Source organism: Anoplopoma fimbria, chromosome 23 (assembly GCF_027596085.1).
Source record: "Anoplopoma fimbria isolate UVic2021 breed Golden Eagle Sablefish chromosome 23, Afim_UVic_2022, whole genome shotgun sequence".
Taxonomy (NCBI): domain Eukaryota; kingdom Metazoa; phylum Chordata; class Actinopteri; order Perciformes; family Anoplopomatidae; genus Anoplopoma; species Anoplopoma fimbria.
Genome location: NC_072471.1, coordinates 17,203,693 through 17,231,381, shown reverse-complemented (window position 1 = coordinate 17,231,381; position 27,689 = coordinate 17,203,693). Strand labels below are relative to the sequence as shown.

Below are 27,689 nucleotides of genomic sequence, written 5' to 3'. Positions count from 1 at the left end.
GACTGGCGAGGGGCTCTGCTATGAGAGAGACCACCCTGATGTGCTCCCTAGAGGATCTGGACCACAAGCACATTGGTCTAATCTCCTAGTCTATCTCAACAGCCAGCGTGGAAAACCATCAATATGTTCGTCCTTCAGTACATTTCGGGATAAAATGTAAACCTGAATGATGTGTTATCTAATTCTTACGAAATAGCAGCTGAAATTCAATTGAAGAAAAACCTTTTATTTGCAGAGTGTCACTCTAATGGTACGATAGCATTGATTTGCCTGCTATATAGTGAGTGCAGCAGCCCTGTGAGGCTACAGAGCAATAACACTGAGAGCAGGAGGTTCAGATAGCCTCCTGGAGAAACAGTTAACTTCTGATAGGAGGCAATTAGCCAAGGCTTACTTTTCCACATTACAGTCCAGATTAAAAGTCTAATGCCTCAAGATGCTTCAGATAAAATGGAGGAATTGATCTAACGTACATGCTTTAGGCCCCGCATTGCGTCTAAATATTATTTTAGTGTGGTCGAATAGAGGCTGCAATCGAAAAAATGTTTTTTTTCGTGATTTTCTGTTGAATGAGCTGCAGCATGACCTCAATTTCTACTGCGTGAGCTCCTCAGTTTATGCATTTTAGTTTATGACCTTTTCTGCCTTTTGAAATCGCACGGAACAGCGACAGGACTTTGTGGTAATTCGCTGATGTGGACGTCACGATGACCTTTAGCTTGGGTCAAAGGGTTTGGAAGATCAAGCCCCTTTCTGAGTCTGACCTTTCCACTGATGCACCTCTACATGACCGACAGGCAACTAATCTGGACAAATCTGACATCTCTAATTGTAAACAATATTAACTGTTGCAAAATCTAGTCAAGGTTTAGGGTTAGCGTACTTTGCCAGCAAATGTTTCAACAATCAGAAAGAAGAATCAAGGCCGGGGTCAACTCATAATGTTTGACTTGGGCAAATTGACTTCTTCGTCAATATATATAATTAGAATTCTCAGTGACATATAAAGGGCCAGGAATGAATGACCTTGCCTCTTTTTCTTTGTCTTTATGTTAATATCATAAAATAATATTTGCAACCTATTCGCAAAAAAATTGGCATAATTAATTTCGGCAAATTGTGGGATACTTTGAATGTCGACGTTTCTGAACCAAAAATATATTTTTTTACTTCTGCTAATCATCCCTGCAGAAACGCTTAATGCTACGTAGTTGGGGTTGTGAAACTAATGGTGAGGCATAGGCGACAAAACTTCTTGGTAAAGGCAGGGTTGGTAATCTTAAGAAACTAGCAAGAGTCACTAATGATCCAACCTAAAAACCAAGCAGAGTGTTGCCAACTCTTTTCCGAAGTAGCTAGCAGCACTAGCTCCAAAAGTGGCTGAATCTCAAAAGAAAGTCCCTTCAGGCCTCCCTCAAAAGCCACACCCCCAAAATGTGCATTGTGAACGTAAACAACAAACATGGCTATTGTTAGTACTCAGATGTTAAGATATCAGCTGTATTTGATTTAGGGATTGCTGTAATCATGTATTAAGACCTTCAACCAACATTTTTTAAATGTCTCTGAAGAAGATTACCAACCCTACCTTTAAGGTTAGAAAAGGTTTGTGCTAAAATAGTAACGTTACCATGTAACTAGCGTATGTAAATAACAACCGCCCTTTGACCGACTGTCTTACATAAGGTTTCATAACGTAACAAGGGTTTAATCAACGCTTACTTTTGGTTTTCACACGGGACACTAACAAGGGTCTCCTGGGTGAAAGTCCTGTATTCATTAGACCCATCCACCACAGCTACCACGCTCTTTGGTGGATGTTGTCGTTTCTTATACTCATCACGATACCACCTAATTCTTAATAACGCTCGCTGGATATTTGACCGAATGCAAAAATGTATGTCGACATTCTTTCCTGAGGACTGGGCAGATATATTTAACAGGTCTATATGTCAGATAGGCACTTACACAGTCAGTAAGTATAAAAGTATATTATTTTATCTGAATGTAAATAAATCCACTGTATTAGCTGGTGATTAGCTTAAACATTTTTTTAGAAGCATCAAAATGCCCTTTCCAATGTTCCAAACAAAGGAGTCAAAACATTTATGAGTTGATAGGATTAAAATCTATTTTTGTCTTTTCCTCTGATTGGGAGATACCGGAAACATCTGCTGGTGTACCATCACCTTAGGGTCCGGATGATACACTGGGCAGTTTCTTTGGGAGCTCCAGACGGGCAATGAAACCTGGCAACAGCCAAATCAGCGAGACGCAGGGTCAGAAATTTATTCAAGTGTTTCCAGGCAACAGGAAAACATGAATAAATTGTGAAGAAAGCAACAGTTCTGAGTCAGCCGCATGGACGCTGTTGCCCCTCAGAATTGCCGAAAAAAAGTAGTGCTGCGTGTCACTGCTGAGAACCGCGGCAGCAGATCCACAGGTGACGTTACCTGAGCCGACTAGGCCTGAACAAACAGCCTCCCCCCCTCCAGGGATGTCCGTGTCCCGGTCACTAAGGATACGGATCAGCTGATGAGGATTTTCACTGATTCTCTTAAAACATGCCAAGCTCTGACATCTATATTTTTATGGTAAAACATATCTGAAATATGATCTACTATGACTGTTCATTCAGTTTATTCAAAGCCTATTCAACACAAACTGAAAAAAATGGTCACAGGAAAACATAACCCGGAATTATAAGTGATGACTAATGGGTGAAAAATTTGTCAATGCACAATAGCAAGCATGAATTTCAGAATGATTCTCTAAGACAAAAAATAATAGTTTAAAACTGACATAATAAATGAATCAATGAGTTACTTATTCATTAAAGTCAAAAAGCAGTAGAGTTCCGCATGCAGTTACCTGCTTTTCGCATCCCTCCGTCTGCAGGGCAGGTGTAGTCACTGGCAGCGAGCAGGAAGCATGTCCCCCCACTCCTCTGGTCCTGTTCCCGGGTGCTGGACCTTCGCATGGGGACCCTCTCCTCTGGAGACATGGTCAGGTCGCTGCCCCCGCTACAGTCTGCTGACAGAACTGTGAGAAAAGAAACAGTCAGGTTAGAGATCAGAAATGTTCTTAAATTTAAGGACCCCTTTCCTCAAGTCTTACAATTTACAATTCTCCTACTCTGACATAACAGAAGGGTTTAAGATTTGATTTCTGGGCTCATAACAGTAGCTTCAGTAATAATAATAAAAAAAAAAGCCCTAAGAAATGAACTTACCATAAAAGTAAAGCTTCAGTAATGGCATCAATAACTCCCTGATTTTCAGCAGAGATACTAAATAATATGGTAATATGATAGTTATTAATTGTTTTAATCACATCATTCCCTTCTTAGATATAAGTTGCTGTGGAATTTAAAGTCTTGCATTTAACCTCAACTTTAATGTCAGTTACATTTCTCTAGTAACAGCAACATGTCTTTCGTTGGAGTTTGTTCAATCTTTTCTCTTAGTTAAACATTTCCACAGTGAATTCAGGAATTAAATATTATTTCTTATCAAGTCCAACATACTTAATTGATTTGTGATTTTAAATAATTTATTTATTTGGGTTTCTATAAAAGTTTTTAAACTGAAGGTTTAATATTAGTCTGAGATCAAATAATCCAACAGTAAAACCTGGCTGAATTCAATACATTGAAACCCTTTCACATTGGAACATAAAACGTGATGCAATCAAAAGGGCATTGAAGAGGAAAGTAACCTTACAGACTGTGTATTTGAAATGACCTCTGAGGACTAGACCAGATTAATTCTGTTGGTGCATTCAGTTGAGCCATGAATTATTATATGCTTATTGAATATAAAGTTTCTGAGACCTAATAAACAAATAGACAGCAGTGGAGCCCACAGGGCGCTCCAATCCTCAGGAGTGTCTGCTCTGGAATTCAAAGACAGGCGGTGTACGGGGGTCGACACTAATTTCCATCAATATCAGATGTGTAAGAGTGAATTACTGATGGGCCTGGAGGGGAAAAACAGCCACCTACGGTCTGAGCAGCCAATGAACAAACCCCGCTGCAAGAAAGACTTGGACACAAGGCCTCTGACTTCTTATCAGCATAAGCCGTTTCACACAGCCGTCTCCTACTCACAGTACCTTGTGCATCGCCTTCCTCGTCACTGTGGCAACCGCAGATGAAGGCTGCGAGGCGAGAGAGCTCAGTCGTCTGTGAGGGAGCTGCTGTGGTGAGAGCGAGTCTCTGGGGGGAAACCATTTATAGCCTCAAGGGGGAATCTGTCAAATGGACACAGCTTTTCTACCTGAGAGGAGGTCTCTTTGCTGTCACTACACATATATGCTGTCACTCTCAGGGTAACCTGTACTTTAATACCGAGGTGTGGCTGCTCATGATTTTTTTGATCTGGTCTTACCTGAGCGGTTGCGTTCTAGCACTCTGCTCCCTTTGACGTGGCACAGGTCACCTTGAGTGCTGTTGCAGGTGGTGTTGAGATCTGCTTTGCAGTATATGGGGGACCCTCCCTGCACCACCTGAGGGATGTGTTTCTTCCTCTTCTTGGGCAGCTTCTGCTTGGCCATGGCCAGGGAGTAGTACATCCCAAAGTTATTGACGATAACCGGCACAGGCATGGCTATCGTCAGCACCCCCGCCAGGGCGCACAGCGCACCCACGACCATGCCCGACCAGGTCTCTGGATACATGTCGCCATAGCCCAGTGTTGTCATGGTTACCACGGCCCACCAGAAGCCAATGGGGATGTTCTTGAACTTGGTGTGGACGCTACCGGTGGGGTCATTGGCGTTGGCGCCGATTCGTTCGGCGTAGTAGATCATGGTGGCGAAAATTAGCACTCCCAACGCCAGGAAGATGATGAGCAGCAGGAATTCATTGGTGCTGGCCCGTAATGTGTGGCCCAGCACCCTTAGCCCCACAAAGTGGCGCGTTAGCTTGAAGATGCGCAGGATACGGACAAAGCGCACCACCCTTAGAAAACCCAACACATCCTTGGCGGCCTTTGAGGAAAGGCCACTCAGCCCCACCTCCAAGTAGAAAGGCAGGATAGCCACAAAGTCGATGATGTTGAGAACGCTCTTAACAAACTCCAACTTGACCGGGCAGAAGGTCACACGCACCAGGAACTCGATGGTGAACCAGAAGACGCAAACGCCTTCCACGTAGGTGAGTGCGGGATCCGTTTCAATCTCGTACTGTGGGCCGGAGTCCGGCACGCTGCTGTTCCGCATCAGCTCCGTCTTGTTGATGATGGTGTTGAAAGCCTCATGAGTCTCCAAGCAGAAGGTGGTGATGGAGACCAGGATGAAGAACAAAGAGGCAAAGGCTATAAACTACAGGAGAGGAGAAGAGAAAAACACACGTTACCATGGATCCGTCCTTTACATTTCAAATGGTTTTGAACCTTGGCGTTTTATACACCGGCTGAAGATTCATACACCGTGATAAATCCATTAATTTACTCTTGAGAAAGAGTGTGAACTCAGACAAGTTTAATTAACTTCAATTTGAGTGGACTCCAGAGAGAGGAGCAATCTATTAGCAAGAGCAACAAATAAATACACACTTCCCCCTTGCTCCTGGTGGGAATGTAACACAGGCATGCAGATGCAGTCAGATTTAATTTACTGCTGCTGGTATGTTGGACCGTTAGTGGTTAAGCTAACCAAGCAGACATGAGACTTCAGAATCAGTGGGGAATAGGGAAAAGGTGCTTATTTTTGCCTCCTATGGCATTTTAAGTGTTGCCACATCTCCCTGCAGTTGCATTGTAAGTGATGTTGGGTTGTTGTACTCTACTTAATTTTTGAATGGTTGCACATGTGTACTAGTTGTGGACGGGTCAATTAAAAAAAAGTTTTTATATTTGTTTTAGAGTCTTGAAGAATTAAAATGTAAAAAGTAATGTAAAAGTAATACAAGAGAAACTAGAATCACCACCTTGTGGTTGTATGCCTCCGCCAACCAGTCAAGTTGCAGTTTTCATCCTTAGTTTTCCGAAATGTCATCACTTCATCAATTTTATCTGAGCAGACATTTGAGTGAAATTGACATAGGTATCATGTAAATTCTTCAGTTATGGCCAAAAACCTGTTTTGTGAGGTCACAGTGACCTTTGAGCACCCAATTCTAATCAAGCTCAAAAAATGAACTGTCATACTACGTCAAATTCTGAGCAGTGACAGTTGAACAGTTACATATTGTTTAGAAATTGAACGCAATCAAAAAATTCTGACTGGCAAAGCCCTACCTTTAAGATGGCAGCTGGCGTGATCAGTAGGAGAGTTGGGACAAAACCGTGAAACCTTTTAAACAAATGTGCTGCTGCTCTGCAGGAGACAAACAGCTCTCACCATAACTAGCATCATTCTGTCATAACCAACGCTGTGACCATCTTTGTGTCACAATACAGAATAAGGCAAAGTCAGGTGAGATAAGGACATTAAATAGTCATTTTGCCAACAAATTAAAATGTTGATCCACTTGCAGCCGAATCTGTATGGTAACAGTATTAAATGATGAGTCACATGCCGATTTATTTTCTGGTTTTGTTTTGGTCTTCCTCTGGAAAGTGTTAATGGAACCACCTGTTAGATGCAGAGCTCGCATCCAGCTTTTTTACCCTCCGACCTGGAAGACGCTCTGGCTGAGCGCAAGAACATCCACGTCTTTCTCCGAGGAGCTAGACTGAGCAGATTTCCACACACACCATCAGCCTGCTGTGCTCCTTCTCCACCTTTTTCCTCCCACAGTCCATCCACCAGTGCGCTCTGCCCACTGAGCCCTGAAGACGTCTCCTCACACTCTGCCTTGTTTTTGGATCGCATGACTCACCACACTCTCAAAATATCGTTGCCACTATTTGGGTCACCGTGCTCCTGAACTGTTCGTGTGTATTTTTCTCTTCATTTATCATACATACGTCTTTTGTGTCTTATAAGTGAGTGTGTTCGTCCATTTACTGGCACGTTTTTAAAGTGAGAGAATGCTGCAAAATGACGTTACATTGTGCAACAAAGTATACAGTATATGATAATGCTGAATAGGTTTTCAATCTTGTTGCATCACTAAAAGCCATATTCTTATTCACAAACTGTTCACAAATACCTTAAATACCCATTTTCCCATAAACTAAAGCAGAATACAGTATTGATACACTTAAAGTTAAAGCATCATATGAACAAGAATTTCCACATTCCACACTCTAACAAGATTTGTGACTGCACTGCATTTGGTGCTAATACAGATGTTTTCCTTCCTCTTTAGACTCATCCGGGCTGGAGGCGGAAGTTAACAAGACTCCATTTCTGCAGCTGATCTCACTATAAACCTGCACGTTCACACAAAATAAAATGCTTGTCACTCTCATTACAGACTATCTGAAACCAGACCATATTTTTTAATTTCCCCGAAATTCTAATATCAGTTTCTTGTGATATAGAAGAAATCCCGGCTTGCAGATTTATAATCATAAGCTAGCAAGTAACTAGAGAGGACTTTGTAACAACACAGTGCTTTTACAACCATACTGTAGAAGAAGGTAAGGGATTTATTTTATCACTTTCTAACAATTTCTCACAGTGTTGCTTAGTTGGTTGTGCCACCGTGGTAATATAGGCGTTGCTGGAGAAGCACAGCACATAAATCATCAGGCTGTATCATTGCAAAATGGCTACTGTTAAAAAATGGATCTTAAGCTGTGACCAGTAGCCCCTTAGCTCAACCTTGGCTGCGGTCCACGGAAGTGTCCCCACCTTTTGGCAAAATTTGGCATGGAGATCAAGTGTGTGGGTGTGAAGGTGTGTGTTTGTCTTCATGCCAACTTCTTAACGGATTCACGTACCATGGCCAAACTCATTATCCGTTTCACGTGGACACTTGTTGCAGGTGTGTGCATTTGTGGATGCATACTCATACGTGGTTGCAGCTTTTTTGCCAGTTCACGCTTGTTTTATTCAGTGGAACATGCCGTTTCGATTTTTTTTTTCACAGCTGCCACATCAACATCCATGTCGTATTTACGACTGCAAGACACAGGTTTCTCTGTAAACTCTGATATCTCCAAGTTGGTGCTCACTTTTTTTAAAGTCCCACAAAAGTAAAAAAAATATGAATGCCTGAAAGTACTGATGTCCAGCTTCATGAAACCCACATTTAATGGATTTAGTGCTAAAATGTCAATGCATGGTTTTAAACCTTTACAAAATCAACTCTGATGAAACCATCATGAGCTGTCCTACGAAGTAAGTTGTGGCTCTTTTTGATCTCTAGCGTCCATTCCAAATGACACACATGCAGAATAAGACAAAACTTAGTCTACTTATTGACTGGGAGTAGAAAAAGAAAGCACAACATGATAACAAAAGAATCCCCGAAATGCTCTGCGCCCTGCTGCCAGCTTTGATTAAATTGTTAGATGTCTTTCAGGGACGATTTTCCCTTTAAACATTCGAGCTGTTTACAGCAATTCTCTACCTGCTGCTCAATTCTGACCGACTTCCTCCCTATCTCACCCCTCTGTGTGTCTTTATCTCCGTCTGCCTCTTATCAGGACTATGGCTGAAACAAGCAGCGGAAAAACCTGAGCCGTTTCCTTTGGCTGCTCGGATGCTGAGCCGGCTAATAACGACCAACAGTTGTCTCGTGCTGGGCCGCAATTTAGTCCTGTTTGTGTCTGCAGAGCGAGGATATATCCCCCGCCCCCCCGCCAAGGACGCGCCTACCTGTGACGTCTGAACCATGTCACGTTAAACACGTCATACACCACATCTAACATGCAGGTGCACACAGCCACAGGAGGTTATTTATGACAGACATTAAAAATGCAAAGGAGCTACTCTAACATGTGATTGCAACAGGCACAGGCTTCTCGACATCCTGATTTCCAGCACACACACACACACACACACACACACACACGCACACACACACACAAACACTCTGCATGCTAAGTCCTGTACTTTATAAATGGCTCTTTGAAGGCAGTGCTGGGCGGATGTAGCGCAGACGGTCCATCTCTGAACAATGCAGATCTAATTTGGCCCAAAGACTCGCCTCGCTTTCCATCCAGCGTTTTTTATAACGTTTAAGGCTTTTAACTTTGGAGTTTCTGCTCATCGGCACAGCTGATGAAGGTGGCTGTCGCAGAGGCCAAGCAAGTGACCTTCACGCCCGACTATCAACATGTGGCGGCAACAGCCACGTGTGTGCAGGTTTCCATCATGAACAATCATTATAGAGGCTGATTTCACTGATTATATGTCTGTTCTTGTGTGAAAGCCCTGGAATTAAAAACTACAGTGATAGCAGTGTTATTTGGGTGCTCACTACAGGTTTCTTCTGCACACTGTGAGGAACATTTCAGTCTCCATGGGCAACTAGCAAGGCATTATGCTTTGCTTTAAGTGTGACTGACACATCAAGGATCTTCTTTTCTCCTCTCACAAGAAGCTCTTGCTCATTCTTATTCACTATAAGCTGGCAAGATGATTCACAGTTAACATTAAAACCTTCAATTTGTTTTTGTTTGTTTTCAGCGTTATGTCGCCGTGCTTGAGTTGAATGTGTTCATATCAGTGCTGCATCACATTAGGCTCAGACTCCCATCCGTCACTCAACATCTACAGGAAGAGCTGGACGTCTCCTCCGGCAAAGAATCGATCTCCTTACACGCGCTGTAATCACATTTTAGAGCTCGTTAGTGAGGAGAAAACTGGGCAGAATGATAAATGGCAGCCGTGTTCTTTAAAAGCTTGGCTCTGAGCATCTCTTCACATGCACTGTACAAATAGAGATTTATTAGGACTTCAGCCGGCAGCCCTATCACCACCCAAAGCCCTGATGGGATGCGAGTGCTGTCACAGTCCTGAAGCAGGGAGGCCTTTCCTCATAATCACATCAATTTTCCCGAGACGCCTTGGCCACTCCCTGGAACGCTGCCTGTCAGCGGCCAATAGAAGAGACATGAGGAAAATGCCAGATCAACCAGCTTCGATCACGACGGCAAGGACGTCACATTAGCATGCATTAATGGAAAGGAAAAAGTTGGTGGTCTGCAGGTTAGAGCTGACGGTCAGGCCTGTCAACCATCAGGGATAAATCAAACATGATTAAACTGTCACCTCTGGCCTGTTCATGTATGCCCACAGCAGATCATACAATGTATTCCATAAATTAAGAAGGAACAAACTTATAATCAGAATAATTTCATCCTGGTGTTTGACCGACTTTTAAGGATTAAAGGATTATTTTATCTTATCTTATCTCAAGTCCCCAACTGATTGTGAAACCGGTTCTTTTATCACAGACATTTTAAAGTGCCGGTCTAACTAATCATTGCTAAGCAAATACAATACAATACGATCCAATCATCAGTAAAATTACAGGAAGAGGTAATGTACCTCAAGCTGTTAGGAACTGGTTTCAATAACTTAAGCTTGACAACAACCAACCATAGACACAAACACATGATTGACTACAGCCCGGTCTCATCCACATGTCGTCGACCACCAACGCTTTGTCACAGTCCTCACATCTGATACCGACGCACAGGGCGCCCTTTAGCGTCTGTATCTGAGAAACACAAGGCTCTCAGCTTACCCCAATATAAACCCATCTACTGCAATATTAGACGCTGACAGCAACTACTCCGTCAAGTGATGAAGTATAACAGGCGGTAACCTCATGTTCTAAAAAGTGAAGCCAATGCCGAATTGTCTTTAACTTGCATTCTCTCTACTGGCCATTAGGAGGGCGAATCCTCTTCAAAGGGGAGTCTAATTGTATAGAAGTCTATGAGAAAATGACCTTACCCATCACTTGATTTATTCCCTCAGTAAACATTGTAAACATGAGTTCATGGTCTCAATCTCTAGTTTCAAGTCTTCTTCAATACAGCATGATGTTCATTTAGTAAATTATGGTCCATTTAGAGTCAAATAGACCATAAAGCAGGGTATGCTTTAGGGCGGGGCTACCTTGTCATTGACGCCATATATGGCGTCTTTCCGTCACTCCAAATATTGTCAAATCTGTTCATTGGTTGCAATAAACCAAGATGGCGAAGGCTGAAATGCTGAATTGAGGCTTCAAAACATCAGTCCACAAACTAATGGGTGACGTCACAACGCCTACGTACACTTCTTACTTCTTATATACAGTCTGTGAGTGTAAAGAGTGATAAAGTCTGTGTTACGTGCCTACAAAATGTAACATACTTATTTCAACCTAAACCACAATGTTTTCCTGAAGCTAACAAAGGAGTTCCATAAAAATAAAAAAATCACCTGAGAACCCATGTACATACCAGCAATAGAGCCTACTTCATGTGTAGACACTGACTGTCGTAGTTACACTTGGAGGGGGTTTGTATCTTGTGGAGATGATGCATCTACACGATTTCATCATCTAGCTGGAATGAGTCTCAAAGCGCCTCCTGAGGTGGTTTCTTGGATGCATTGGCACTTAGCTTGTTTGAAATCAGAGAGCTGATCTGCTCTACACGCACAAAGTGGCCAATTTAAATCGGGTAGAAAAAAGTTCACCCAGAACACATTTCTCACTTAATTCCTAAAGGTATCCTAAGAATCCATCTATGCAATGGAGGTGAATGGAACTTTGATTGTGAGGCTCAGCTTCGAAATGTTTATGTTCATTTGAAAAAAAAATGTATTTTCAGAAAAAGTTTTATTTCTATGGAATTTTAAACCGAGCCTTCATACAGTTAAACAGTATCTTGGAATAGAGACAATGAGTAACTCAAAGTAAGAGAAATGATCTGCCATCCAGAAAGTGACTTGTCATCTTGTGACTGAGATCTGCCAAAACAAATCTTAGATTCAGCTCCTGGGGTCATAAAGCTAAAAACAGAACGACCCTCGTGGCTCACACATTTTTCCGCAGCCTGCGTCCTTTCATCTGTTCAGACAGCATCACGTAGGATGGGCAAACCTTGGTATACTCCCACAGAAAAATTCTGCCTTCTGTTTCAGCATGATTGCCCGCTTATAATTTCAATCTGGATTTAGGGCTTTCCCTCACATGAAGTCTGCAGACGTGATCAACTGCACGTCCACATGAACACTGCTGTTCAGTATGCAGAGACAGCATGTAGGACCCACCTTGAGCACCTTGAGCACCTTGAGCAACTCACAACAAGAGCATGCTCAGACTTGCTAACAGTATCTCTGCTGAGTACCAACCTCTGCCCTTCAACAGGCCATTTGGAGTCCTTCCGTTTGAACACAACAGGTGGAAAAATGATTTTAGTCTATCCTGTTGTTAACCAAAATCAGTGTTGCTTAATAAGATCTGGATCCTGAGGTGTAATGGGATAATTTCAGTGTAAATATTATTTAAGTAACGATTAATAAATTACTGCTACCCCAAAACATTTTAAACATTATTATAACAACCTTTTGGTTGCTTTTTCTTTGGTTTATTCTGCTCCAACCTGAAAGGTGTTTTGTCTTTTTTGGGCTCTTAAATTAAGCCTCCAATGGGAAGGTTGACCAGCAACTTTTTTACTATAACTTTTATAGTAAATTTATACTATAACTGCAGACTCCTTGGATTACAATAAAACCCCTTCCAGAAAGCTACTATGAGGTACTTTCATTTTGTGTTGATTTTGGCGGTCCCTTTGGAGAGATGCAGTAGAGTTTTCGAGCACCAGATTCCCGTCAGAAAACCTCACATTTTACTGCCACAGGGGTCTGACACTCTGCTACAAGCAGTCCTGGTTCTGGTTCTCCCATGCCTCCTTTCCCTCCAGCTGACCTAGCTATACGACCTGGGCCTTCAGCAGACTGGTGTTGGGGTTAAGTCCCAATGGGGACTGGGGAAGCAGCGGTTTCGAGGCGATGCTCCTGGACAGAGGAGGAGCCACTGCTACTTGGCGCAGAACTCTCCACCTACTGTCGGAGCTTCACTCATTGCACGTCACCGGAGTGGTAGCGGTAGTCATGTTGGTTGTTTGCGTTCATAATAATAGTTTTGGGGAGTGGCAGTGGAAGGAGGCCTAAAGGGATGGACTGTCAGTGTAGCCAACTTTCTATCTAGATTTAGCGACTTTGAGAGCTAGTGCTGCTGGCTTCCTTTATCGGAACAGAGTGAGCCACAGTGGGCTGGGACTATAAATTGGATCATCTTTATAAATCTACCATACTCTTGCTGGTTTCTCCAGTGTTACCCACCTAAGCTTTAATGCAAGTTCCATTAATTACATCTTATAAACCTATTATAAAGGCAGCCTGATAACAAAGGGGAACCAATCTTATCTTAAATACGCATCATATATTCCTCATCTGCATCCTCAAACTTAAGAAATACATAATCTTTTAGTGGAATAAAACAGCAACGGACTCATTAGTCATGTAGAGAGGAATTGCTGATGTTGCTAAAGGTGACAGACAGTTAACCCTTATTTTACAGTTAATGACCACAACATGGGTGGATATATATGCAGGGATACGGATGAACACAGCAGAGCTGTCCTCTCTCTCTCTCTCTCCCACAGAGACAGCTCAGCTCCAGCTGGAAGCAGGGACCCCCGGCAAGAGAAATCCCTCCGTCTGTTGCTCGGTGTCTGTCACTCAGTGGTGTTGTGTCTCTTCAAAGAGACCCCCCCTCTGTCCTCCACATCACCACCAACCCACGATACTGACAAAGCCCCAGGGAGTGACACTGATCACCTACTTCGTGACAGGGCCATCTTTCTCTCTCCCTCCCTCTCTTCATGCTGCCTAGCAACCAGTGAACCGAGGCTTGTAAACAAAAGTCAAATAGACTGCACAGCTGATTGTTGATGAGTTTTGGCAACCTGTGATCCCACTAGGTTAGAGGTTTTTTGGCAGCTGGATGGAGTCTGATTCAAACCAGCTCTGCTAACTTTATGTGGTATGCTCCAAAATATTTGATTTAATTACTTTAATAGTAATTTTTGCAACTGTAATATACGTGATAGTCACGTGGGTGAATGTTTCATATGCATTATGGAGAGATCAGTAAATGACAGCAGCACTCAGGTGGAACGGTTGGCACGGGAGCAGTTGCACCCCGTACTGTCTCTTTGGGGGTAACTTCCGCCCACATGCCAGATGCAGTCTGGATGATGAACTGAATGCTCCGTGTCTTTATTGCTGCTGCATTCATGCTGTATTTTACAGACATACTTTGTTGCTGTGGTACCAATCCTGGGACCCGTAACATTTAGCTGAGCATTTTACCCCGACTTAGCACAGTTATGCTCAGCTCTTTGAGCATGAACAACAGCTCATCAACACCCTTCTCCATCCTCTATGTATCTACAGCATGTGGATCTACACATGATGTTACCTGAACCACGTCGATACCGATATGTAGTCAAGTGACAAATTGGTAAAGCAGCAGGGATTTCAAATCATGTGCTTTTATGCAGACATAATACCCATCTGGTCCATGTACATAACATAATAGAACTACCTCCTAGAAATGACAATTATAGATTTTGTTAAAAGAAAAATGTTATGGCACCAAATTACAAATTAACATAATTAGAATAGACTCTCTCGTGAGGCCACCAATCCACCCGACCATCTGCATGTGACTAGGGTACGCAACGAAACATGTATCACAACCGTCATCTGAAAAAACATGGCCACTGCACGTACAGAGATCTTCCCTAATTAAGCAAAACAAAAGCTTTGGGACACAGAATTTGAATAAACATTTCAAACATGCTGATTGTGTTGGACGTAAGCTCCCACCAATCGCATACACTAAGAAACAGACTGTGGTCACATGTTTGTCACCTGCATGCTTCTTAGACTCTAAGGAGAGATGATAAAAACAACACACACACACACATACACACACTTACACACTATTAATAGTTTTCAACCCCTGAGGCAAGCGCCACATACAGTACAGTATCTACTCACCACTGTGTAAACGTTGCGCTTCCATGGCAATCACTCAGGATCACACAGGAAAATGACATTTCCTCCACCAACAGTGGCACAAATATACCAGAATGCAATGCAGCAAAACATGCTGGGCTGAAACACTGTGAATCTAAAAAGGTTCTTTTACTCTCTTTTTGCCCTTTCACTAACTCAACCCTCTGAAATGTAGAAGCAGACACTAACACGATCCGAAGAATAAAAAGTCAGTGTGTTAGCCAGAAAACGATCTTATTCACTTCTTTGACCTTTTGGTGTGAATGAAGGGGAAAGTGTCTGACAAGTGTTTGGGCTTATTTATGCTGCTTTGCTGCTGCTTGTAAGTTACTCTAGATGGGGCGGTCTGTTAAATGCATACAGCACAAATAAAGTGCACGGAGGAGGCAGGGAAAGAAAGTTCTTCTCTTAGTGCACATCATATCTACAGCATACGGTGTCTGACGAGAAGTGAGTTCTGTGTGTTTTGTGTGCAGAGAGCTTGTGTGTGAAATGATGGACCTCCTAACAGGTCCTGTGGGGTGACAGACCCTTTTGATGACTGTCTTCTTCAGAGTCCAGGCCATTAGCTACATACATCTCTGCTCAGACATGCTGTGTGATCACTGCGCCGACCCGCAGGAGGAAGAACGGTTCATGCTGGGAAACAGACATGACGTCTGCGTTTGCGGAGTTCTGTCACATGGCGCTCCCCGTTCTAAAATTAAACAGTAGTTAAATCAACATTATGCAGTGTAGTTAGCTGAATGGCTCATTTAAAGACCCATCGTAGCGCATTCATAATTAAACCGCCGAGTAATTGATTTCCATCTCAGCCTTATTCTATAGAGACAAGGCTGGATGATATTTATTTTATTAAATAAAGCGGGATAAAAATAAAGCGGGTGCCTGGGAGGACAGTGATGAGTCCCGGGGAATATCAGAGGCAGCGTAGAATAGGAGGCTGGTAATGAAGTGCCCTATATTGCAATCAAGTCCCCAAACAAAGGCATGTTCTTGTCGTACGCAGGGCTTCACTGTTTTCCCTTGATCAGTTTTCTTTTTATTGACAGATCAAAATGAAGGAATCACACAAGGGTAAGATAAAAATGGTGGGAGGAGGAGGCTGCTGAGGGGAGAATAAACGGGTGTGCTCCTTAGCAGGGAAAAGGGTTCCCCCTCTCCCTCGCTCCTTATCTCTCTTTCCCTGAACATGACAAAACAATGAGGGGTGTTGTTTCGTAGTTTTTAGTAACGGCAGATGACAAAACAAGAGCGGGGTAGCTGTCACTCACTCAACTAAAGAGGATGGGTTTCTATAAATTGTTTCTTCGCCGCTAATTCAGAATCAACAACTGACAGAGGAGCGGGCGTCGCCTAAAAACCAAAGAAAGAACAAAAACACAGCAGCGTTTCCACACGATAGGAGGATCTGTTGTTCTTCTCGTTCTCCCCCCGTCACTGTCTCCCCCACGCCCACTCACACACGTACTTCCTCCCCGTCCTCATTATACAGCTCGCTGTGACACGACAGCCAGCTCACTCGGGGAACCCTTTCTTAACCCATAGCTTTTGGCAACCAAACCCTGGTGCCTGGGCTAAAAATAGCCTATCTGAAATTTCCAGGCGTTCTAATTTGAATAATTTATTGTCGCTTTAAATCGGGGGAGTCGGCGTTGGAAGGGAGAAAGGGGTTGTTGAGGTGCAGACGGATGAATCCCTGCCAGACTCGTCGCCTTCATTGACACACAGACTCAAAGGGTCAGATTTAAAAGACAATGATGATCTTCATTTTACACGCTCAGAACACGAAGGAAGAGGAGATGTTAAAGGTTTAATTTAGAGGAACCCAAGTGACTTTTACCAGTAGCCAATTTATATACTCATACACACAAATGTTTATATTATATCCTATGAAGAGTAGGGGTTCCTATTTTTCATAATCTTACTAGAAAGTACCATGTAAAATGCTGTATTTGTGCCAATATCAGGACACATATTGGATACTGAAAAAGGACAAAGACTGTTGCTGGTACTCTAACTGCAAGATAAATGGCGATTAAGTCTGGAAATTAAGCACAACATATTAATGGTGTCGACAACATTCTTAGTACATTTACATATATATGATCCTGGTTCTTTTACTACAATTGGCGAGAGCATTGCTCATGACTTTTTATTATTTATTAGGTTGTTGGAACTGGAGATATAGGCAGGTATTGGTCCTGATATTGCTTTCTTTAAGAGAGGCCCTGTGCCAAATTTAAACATACAAATATAAATCTGCATTTGTAGTACCCATGAGCAAAGGCTTAAATGGAACTACTGAGAACAAGTTGTTGGTCGCCTCCGCAAAAGGGGTCATGGTTTTGGTTCTGTTTGTTTGTTGGTTTGTTTGTGAGCTGGATTATGGAAGAAACTACTGGCCCTATTTTGATAAAACTTGTTAGAAGAGTGAAGCATTGGTCGAAGAAGAACTCATGAAATTTTGGATTGAATCCGATACAAAAATGGTTTGTTAACATTAGGAGATAGGGCATGGCCTTAGCTGAGTTCACGCTCTCCTAGTGCCCTTCTAGTTTTCACATATAACTTGGACATTGCTCCATATCTTTGGCTGATAGAAGAAAGTGGTTATCTAGACTAAAACCAGATCCTGAAAGCTTTGACAGTTTCTGATCTGGTCCCTAATGCGAGCAATGTGCAACAAATATGAATAACACTCCTGTTAACAATCCAGGAAGTGGGTCTAAAATATCTCTTTGGTGAAACCATCATCGTCCTGAATCATTAAATTCAAGTTAGTTGCCTGTCAAAGCTGCCCCAAAAAACATGCCAACACAAGGAGAATTTAAGTCAAAGAACAAAGCAGGAACGTGGACGGCATGTGAGCGCCTGTCGTAACACCGCTCGAAATAAAACAAAGGCTGTATTCAACCTCTCCAGTCAGACGAAAATACTCCAGCTTGAAGATCCCGGGGAGACTGTGATACTAAATATAACCAACACGCCTCTGTCTCACTGCCTCTCCCTTTCATCTGTTCATCTGCCCATCAGTGTTGCAGCGCTCTGCCTTTAGCGGAGACGTGCCTTTGACTCATGAAAGCTGATGTTTATCTGAGCACGTGCCAAGATTTAAAACTTTGACATCAACAGACACACATCCATCCCTACTCTTTTCCTAAAACGCTACAGCTGAATCGCAGCATCCACCCCCTCGCCCCAAAGCAGCCCCCGCCTCTATGCAAATCATGGCTAATCTTTATAGCCTAAAAGATGCCATTACATACACTCATTTCCCACTGAGGACACTGACTGCCCATATTCCCAAGCAAAGACACAATCCTTTGATTCTGCGTTCAAATCCAGCTCCCAAATCCCCAGAGACTAAATGTGACATTAATCACATTTCAAGGCTGGGACACATCTGAGAGTCCGACATGATAATCTGAAACAGAGGGGGGGATCAGAGAGACAGGGCGAGCGTGGAAGACGAGTAGCCTGATTTGACTCAACAGCCTTGATTTTTCAGCGGTCTCGCGACGCGTTTGATTCAGCATGGCACAAAGTGCTCTGGGCTGTGTCTTGAGTTGAGGGAGAATGTTTGACGGCGGGGTCAGGGGCTGATGTGTTGGTTGAAGGTGGAGGAAGGCGGACATGCAAGGTGTAGGTTTTATTTTCCAGAAAGTGTGTGAAGCAGAAAGTTTTTGGTATTTCGTATATTTCTAATGTGTCTTATACTGGCTTGATTCAACACCGTCTGCTTCTTTCTTCTGTCAGGAAATACTGACAAGTTGTACATCCAGGTGGCACAGACACTCGCTGTGAAAATCAGACATCCAAGGGGATTGTTTTTGGCATTAAATCCCATGTCTCACTACTTCTTCTGCCTCATAAAAGCAACAAACAACAAAAATAGCACAGACATATCAGTATGTCTCGAGAAATAATGAAATATGCAATATATCTAAAAGGGCAGATAATAAAAATAAAGTTTCACTATCATAGGAAAAGTATGTATTTGAAGCCAGTACAAAAAGCCTTCTAAAGGGCCTTTTCTGACAGAACACAACAACGGCACAACTTTTTTTTTCAAAGTCTGGACTTCAACAATTCTGCCTACCTTGCCTTCTTCATAATACATAATCACTGGTAAGGTCCTTTATGTCCAAATATTTGCACAAATAGAAAAGTGTACTGTTTTCTACATGAGAGAAGAACACACTGTAAAGTAGAGTATTCAGCTTGGTAAAACATAGATTTGAGCGCTCCTTCCTCCTGTCATCCATTTGTAGATAAGTGGAGAGGAACATATGATTTGAGTGTGTGTGTGTGTGTGTGTGCATCTGTGTGTGTTTGTGTATTTGCCTCCCTGCTACATTGTAAAAAATGATGTCAGTATCTGGGCTATTTTTCCGTTATGATTAAAAGCCTAGTTGGCAGGCGTTTGCTCAGCCCTCCCAAGATTCCCTGAATTCATGAATACATTATTGTCATTTAAAAGAAACAAACAGCAATTATATGGAGAGTAGGAATAAAAGGGAGGAACAAGACTAGTCAAACCGCTATACATATCCCCTTTGTGTGAGACCGAGGCCACACGCAGACACTCTGAACCATCTCCTGCAGACTAACGCAGCCTTCCCTTCAATCACAGCTTGCAAAAAACAAACATGTACCTTCTCTGATATATGACCCCCTTATCGGTCACTTTGCTTCGCTATTATTTGTGTTCTGACGAGCTTCCTGCTCCAGATTTTGTGGGCTTGATTTAGCCAAAAGCAACGGCGAAGTGGGTCAAGCACAAAAAACTAGGGCTGGCAGGGTCCACAGTCTGGGTATGTAGTCCTGCTCCGTCATCATGGTACAGGTAGACCGGACTGTGTGTGTGTGTGGGGGGAATCGTGTACGAATTCCGGTCACCTTCTCAGACTGGTTTGCCTCCTGTTTTACTTCATTATTCAGTCTGACATCATGGTCTTGAGTGCCGTTTTCTGTTTGGGAGGAGTTGTTATTTTTACCCAAACCAATCAGCAATGGGTGGCGTGACCTTCCTGACGTGGTAACAGTTGCTAGGAGCAGTTAACTTAAAGTTCTTAATCTGGGAAAGTGATTTATGGATGCACATGAAAAAAAAATGTTTTCCTGTGGAGGATAGTCAGGTTCATATGAACCAAAATGTAAATCAAATATGTTTTCACAACAAATCAGTCTGATGAATTAACATGAATCACGTTGAACGGTGGATCTCTCTTTTTGCAAGACAAACTCATCACGCCGTGTCTGCTCCATTCACTGACTCCCACAGCAGATCAGCATTATTCAACATCCCCATGGCCGTGGCTCTCTCTGAGAGACGAGGTAGGGAAAAGCTACTGTTGCTATGGCGATGAGGAACGTGTAAGTGGCGGCTGTGAGGAGCGCTGTGACAAAAGACAAGGCCGGATCCGACAACGCCCCGCGCTGATCGGCCCTGAGCTGAATGCTGATGTGTTTTGACATCACGACGTTGGCGGACCAACGTTCGACCGAGGACTCTTACCTGAGACTCTTCACTCTCATTGTGTCTGGCAGCACACGGTGCCCATTCTACCAACTGAAGGCAGCAAGCATGAAACATTCAGAATATAGCATCAGCAAAAAGTTACTTCTGCAGTCCATTGGTGTTGCCTTCAGTGCTCTGTGTTATGCAATGACAAAACAATGAGCTAGGAACACTGGCTTAATATACTGTGAAAATATTTTGCTCTTTGAATTGACATTTTCTTTTTCATTGGCTGTAAACAAAAGTTCAACAAGTCCTCAAAACGACAAAGTAGGTAATTTGTCACTACCTCCCAAAATGACCCTGAAGATTATTCATAAGACCATTTTCCAATCTTCTTTATTGTTAAGCTCTAGTTAAAAGGTCTAATGTGAACAATCTGGCCAAATGAATAGTGGTCAAAATTTCACCTCTACTACTGGGTCCATTCGATCTAAATTTAAAGTCATCAAGAAAAAAAGCCAACTACTATCTGACCAACAGCAGAACAAGAATACGCTAAATTCAACTAACTGCTGAAACTCTGAGAGCTGGTCAAAATAACACTGCTATTTCATAATATTCACGTGTGGCGTCGGTCTTTAGTTTACGTCAGCCATCTGTGTGTTCACTGTGACACTAGCCGTTTGATAGTTTGTTCAGTGGTAGAAACAAGCAAACAGCAGCTTGTATTTTCGTTTCGTCTTTTCTCGCCACCAAGAGAGTACTTTGCCGGGAGGAAGGGTGCACGGACCTTCAGTTAGCGAAGCTGCAGTAGCACAAATTTAGCCAGTGCAGTGGGGTGCTGATCTCGAGGAACTGCCCTGACTACTCCCAACTGGCAAATATTCTGTTACAGCTGTTACTCGTGTTAGACCCAGCACCCTCCACCGGCTGTGACTCCCGGTGATGTGGTTTGCGTCAGCTTTATGCCAGTGGCTACAGCTAGCCGCCAACTGAAGGCCCGTCTCCAGGAAGCTGTTACCCACTCAAAGTTAGGGATGTCAGTTTGGATAAATTTTGCTTTCAATAGTCTGTCATCCATTAACCGATTACTAACCAAAATGACGTGACATACAAGAGGAGTTTTCCTTTTACCCCCAGTGCCCCCTTGACTCAATGAGCTTTGGCGCCACATTTCAAAGCCCTACATCCATCCAATTTTAATGTTTTGTGTTGTAAATGTCTTGCCTTTTTTTTCCTGCTCTGGTCGATTAGCCACCGATCCTTATCAGCTTATATTCTTTCTAAATAGTTTGACTCATATTCTTTCTATAAAAGGCTGATCAGAGGAGTTGATCAAAAATAATAGATTCTGAATTGAAACTTTTACGATACTCATTTGTCTGCTCTCTCTCGCCCGCTCTTTACATTAGCCCAGAGAGCATTGCAGCTGGACACACACATCCACGCACCCACTCAGCAGTTAAAATGCCATAATCAATTGTTGGAATAACAAAATGCTACCATCATCCATTGGAGAGGGCACGTATATCAACCTGACTGTGTCACCAGAGTAATGGCAACGTTGCTAGAGCGCACAACATAAATCTGCTGGTGGATTAGTCTACACCCATAAATCCTTACTGTATGAGATGTGTCATGTGTGTGATAGAGAGTTGCAATTGTCTTTATCTGTAGTTTTCTCATGTGGTCAAGTGAAACTAGATAAACACGAAAAAAGTCCCCCCCAAATAGTGTCCTTCACCAATCAGTCTAATGCCACTCACAGCAGGTCTTCTATTATCGCCTCGCTCCTCTAGGACCAGTATCTGTCCCCAGCTGGACAGCAGGTATGCCGCTGCTGAAGTCTGATTGCAGGGCAAAGCTGGGCCCTATGCAATACTCCCCCTCCCTCAGGCAACTTCCAATTGCAGGTCTCACTTTGCTATTATGCTCTGCAAGATGGACGCCCACGGGCAAACTGTGAGTGAGTATAGCAACATGCCTTATAGAGTAGTCCGGTCAGTGATATAATCCCTTGTGGGATTTACTGTTGAACCACTAAAAGGTCACAGAGAACGTAACACAGGCAGGCTATGGAGTGGCATGATGGGCTTGAGTTTCGATATCAATGCCTGGGTAAAAATAGTGGACAACCTCCAACATTTGTGAATGTGCGTTGTTGGATATGCCTCTCTTCAAGCCACACTAAGTAATACCAAAAACACAAATCTACAACAAGTGAAGGTCTGTTGAGTAGGGCAGCTCTCTTTTAGTTGATTAGTTGAATAAGATTTATTTAGTAAATAAGTCATTTTTTATGCTTTTTTCATGCTGACTGAAAACTAATGAGCAGTCTCTGGTGAACACAGGATTTAAAGTGGTACCTTTGTGTGATTCTTTGTCATTTAGTCTTAAAGATCTGTCAATTAAGAATTTGAATTGCCCTCAATGCTAGCTTGTCCATCTCCAGAGCTGAGTAGTAAGCTAGCTAGTCTCTGGAGCTCTCACCTGCTATCCTCCAAGCAAAGCAGCAAGGAGTGAGGCAGAAGGACTTTTAAAACCAGTGCTGCTGCAGTCCAAAACTCTTCGCCTGCTAGAGCTAAGGCCAAGAGTCCCAGTTTATCATCTAAAATGTATGCAGTATCTAATCTGGTAGATTCCTCAATTCTCTATTCCTCAACAGCACAGCAATATGACATGTTTCCAATTTTGGCCTCCAGTATATCCTGTGTTTTCACCTCCAGCTAACATTGTGAAGTTATCATGACATTGGCTGTAAAAGACTCTTTACCGCTGTACACTTGTTGGACAATTTACTTAAGTGATGTTACATTAAGTGAGTTTTTAAATCAAAATCCCTTTTGTTTGCTTTTTTGAAAATGTGGACTGTCTGTGTTAATGAAATGCAAACAAATAAAAACAGCACACTGGTACCAGCCCTGCACCCTCAGCGTCTCCCATATAATCAAACCGACTTCTTTTCCATAACTGATAGTCCACGGATTAAAAGGTCATTTTCTGTGCTTTGTCCCAAGAGAGTAGTTCAAGTTCCTATTACCACAAATAATACAAAGACATATGCAATGTAGTATACATATTTAATATTTAAAAGTAACACACCATTGGTCACCAGTCAACACAATCCGAACTGTCCCATATTTCTATGAGCCTTGTCAATGGCAATGGCTATATTTAATATGATGGACAGTAAAGCAGAAGAAGCTGTGGTAGTGGTTCAGGATTGAATGAAATGGATTTTCAAAATTAATCACTCCTTATTAGACAGTGGAAACATACATCCATTACTTTAAGTGTGTATAAAACAGCTAGCAAAATGCTTTTTGATTACTCATATATATTAGTTCCCTGTAAAAACAGTAAGCATGTTGGATGTCAACTTTCTATAATGAATATCAATTGAATTAATTGATAATGAAAGTTTTCTATTCATTTATTGATCCTGTTCTTAATTTGCCATGTACATACATGCCTGGAGAGTCACAAACAAATGTTACCTGCAATATTTGAAAATGTATCTTTTTGAGAATGGATTTTAGCCTTTGAATAATTCAATTGAAGCAGTCAATTTTTAGGGATCTCCCCATTTAGTGTAACCATATTGGGACACATTTGTGAATGTTACAATACAGAGTGTTTTTTAGCTCCATATGACACCTGTGATAACCATAGAGTATAATAATGTTTGGTATTCGACATCTACGATTTCGGCCGTCGCCATCTTGGATTTTTTCAACCAGTAGACTAAAGTGACCATATTTAAATTGGGGAGGAGTGACGTAGAGATGCTATATACGGCTCTGGTAGCTCTTGCAGCCCTAAAACATTCTCTGCTTTATGGCCCATTTACTTTAAATGGGTCCATAAGTTACTGAATGAACATCACGCTGGATTGAAGGAGAGGTAGGGTCATTTTCTCATAGACGTTTCTATACAAACAGACTTCTTTTTACAACCAGGGTAGTAGCCCCGTGCTGGCCATTAGAGAGAATGCAAGGTCAAGACACTTCCGCATTGCCTTCACTTTTCAGAACCAGGAGGTTGCAGCAGGAATAGACATGCAAAACAAAAAATCATTGATGATGCCAACGTTATGAATGAATCATCGATGCTTCAAACTTTTAGGTGCAGCCCTGACTCAAACTCTTAACAATACCAGCTGATTTCTGAATGTAGGCGAACAAGTGGCTATCATGCCAGCTAACAGGACAAAACATGTAAATGGAACATCTTTGAAGTCACTAAAAGGGTTATTTCAGTCTCTGCGCATTGCTAAACTATCCCAGATGGTCTCTCTATAGAGACAAAACAAATATTGACCTTCCGCCCAACTTCTGGTAACACAGCAAACAAGCTGACGAACCAAAATGTTGAATGAATAGAAACTTCCAAGCTGTAAACCCTTGTGCTACTTGTTATTGAAGGGGTCATTACATTACTGTAACCCAACTCAGTAATGGTTTACAGCCTTTGTTTGTGAGATAGCTCCTCTTTCACTGTTATTAGGGGTCACTTCATACACAGTGATTTGAAAGTGGGATAACCATGAATTTTGAGTGTCGACCACCATGAATCACATTTCCTCTAAATTGGAATTTGATGTCACTGCCAAATGGAGCTGATTCTACAAGTGTCTTGGGTTTTGACAACATTAACAATGAATAAATTCATTTCTGATGTGGCCGTATAGTCACTATCCCATCTCACCTCTACCGGCTCCAGGGACTTGCAGGGAGGCAGACGGGAAGTCTAGAAACCTGAATGTTAATGCAAATGAAGGTCAAGGCAGTGTTGTTGTTTTTTTAAATCAGGCCTGTGCTGGTCTGGGATCTGGGCCTTGTGTCTGATGAGTGCCCCGCGGCTAAATGTGCAACACCACCTTTTCAATCTGACACACCTCGTTTCCTGTGTCACAGGGAAATATAGCATTCAATTCGTCTCCACCCATGGGAGCTATGGGCAAAATAATTGGCCGGGAGTTATTATTTATTTAGTTTTGGACTGCAATTATTATAAAAGGTATGACAGAAATTGCTACCAGTTTATCACCTTGTGTCAATTCAAGTGCAACAAAATCTCTGATGGAAATAAATGAATATTGCTAACTTTCAGCCAGCAATAATCACAATATAATACTGTGATATTTGGTGGCAGAACGTTGACAACACTTCACACAAATTTTTTTTTCTCAAACCAGCTTATTCCAGTGACCTCTAGTCGACAGTGCTGCTAATCTGTGATCATGTTGGAGGTCTGAAACAACAACCAAGGAGGTTTTTGCAGCCGTTTATTCTTCAGGATCAAAGCCTTGCCTGTGTTGTCACTACTGTAAATCTATTTGTGGCTTGCCTGCTGAATTATTCATATCCGATGTGTATTTTGGTCCTGGCTGATCACTCAGGTAACGGTGTCATGTTGAAACTCTCACTGAATCGTAGAGGTGAATCTCAGGCTTTATTTCAAATTCACTTACTTAAGGTATTTCTAAAGATATTCCAGCATTAATTATTCCAGCATCTTTTATTTTCAAATGACATTTAGTTTTATTCTTTTAGTATTTTTTCTTCTCATTTTGGAATCAAGTGGAACTATTTACTCCTATTTATCTTTGATTACTGTTTAGAAAGGTTTGGTTTCAAGTTGCTAATGAGGAGGCTTCAAAATCAACCATATTAAACGTTTTTACCTCCGCCCCTTTGGTTGTCTGTTCTTCAACGAGTCAGGTACCAGGGGCAGATGTATAAACCATGCGTTCCCCTTTTCCCACACACAAACTGGTATTTATAAAAGGAAGAGTGTGGACATTGTGTGTGTCATGCTTACTCATTTTATGTTTTTTGCATGTTAGTTTACGTCACATTACCGCAAAATGGCCACAATTAGGTCCAGAAAACAAAACCACTTAGTTAGGTTTAGGAAAAAAACTGTGGTTGGGTTTAAAATAAGTGAAATCCGAGTACGGAAAACACGTCATAAACGTCACTAACATGACTTCAAAATAATAACAACACAGCAGTCTTTAACACTGGTCACTTGGTTGAAAGTCCTGTGTTTGATTGACCCTTCCAACTCCCTTTCCGCCCACCATAAGTAGTATTTCTAACTTTTTATACTAGGTCACTGAGCGTAGCGTTTTCACTCGTATGCGTCTACATTGTAGTAAGTACAGACAATACGGCGTAAAACGTTACGCAAAAAGCAAGAATGGCCTTTTATTGCACGCTAAATGACTTACAAATGGTTGTGAGATTCATACGCCATGAGGTGAGACCAGGCTACTGGCGCCCCTCACACAGACTTCAGACCAGCCATACACATGGTTTTGGCAGATGTAATTGTGGGTGATATGAGAACAAGGAGATTGACCTTGTTTATAAGTTGTCTGCCAATTTCACTGATTGCCGTTATTATTTTAGCTGGCTGCACAGACCTCTCTATATTGTCAGGCAAAGCCACATTTGTTTACTTGATTTTAAATTATTTATCAGTGATGAATTTCATGAACTTGTTAATGTGCATTTCATATCATTCTAAATTGCGAATCACTTTGTCAAGTCAGTTTCAACAAAAAGCGCTTTGGATAAAATGTTTGATGTTTCCTCAATCGATCGTCTTTCTGACTAATAATAATGACGATTGAGAATTGACTGTGATGGATGGTCTATGTGGTGGCAATTTATCAGTTTATTCCTTACGTAACTTGTAATCGCTTAACTCTGAATATTGTGTGCATTGGTTTGATGCAAAAGACCATCATTTAACTATTATGCCCATTAGCGCCAAGCCGACATGTGATAAATAAGCGGTGCGGACACTAGAAATAACCAATCCTAACAAAATGACGTCTGTCGTTGTTTTTCATCGGTGATGGCACTACTTCTTATTTGCAGCATTTCTCATTGACAGTCCTATTGGGTGGCGGAGCAGGTACAAGTATTGTTATTGCAAGCAGACGTTTCTACATTAATTTACAGCTACTAGTGGGAAAGGGAATGAGGGCTTGTGCACATGTGCCCAGCTCCACAATAATTTAAACTTATACACAGAATCAAGCGTTCATGCAGCTTTACGAATCTGAAGAAAAGAATGTGTCTGCACATTTCTGTCTTTGTGGGCACACACTGTTTTAGTTATGAATCTACAGTTTATTTTCGGTGCAGATCTTGATCTTAACATTATAAAGTACTATATGCTGTGGCATGAACTTAGTGACTGAAACTCCAGTTGTTATCCCATAGATCTCGGGACTGCATGTCAATATGTCTAAAGGGCAAAGTGAGCTTCAAGGGTAACAGTG

The 27,689-nt window shown here is 42.1% G+C and overlaps 1 protein-coding gene across 1 annotated transcript in view; it reads right to left on the bottom strand.

The window, feature by feature from the left end:
• The window catches only part of kcnc2 (potassium voltage-gated channel, Shaw-related subfamily, member 2), a 75,707-nt gene that overhangs the window by 2,558 nt on the left and 45,460 nt on the right, over window positions 1-27,689 (bottom strand). Inside the window, 2 exon segments of the mRNA XM_054625094.1 lie at window positions 2,872-3,042; window positions 4,389-5,322. Of these exon segments, the coding sequence (XP_054481069.1) occupies window positions 2,872-3,042; window positions 4,389-5,322 (1,105 nt within the window).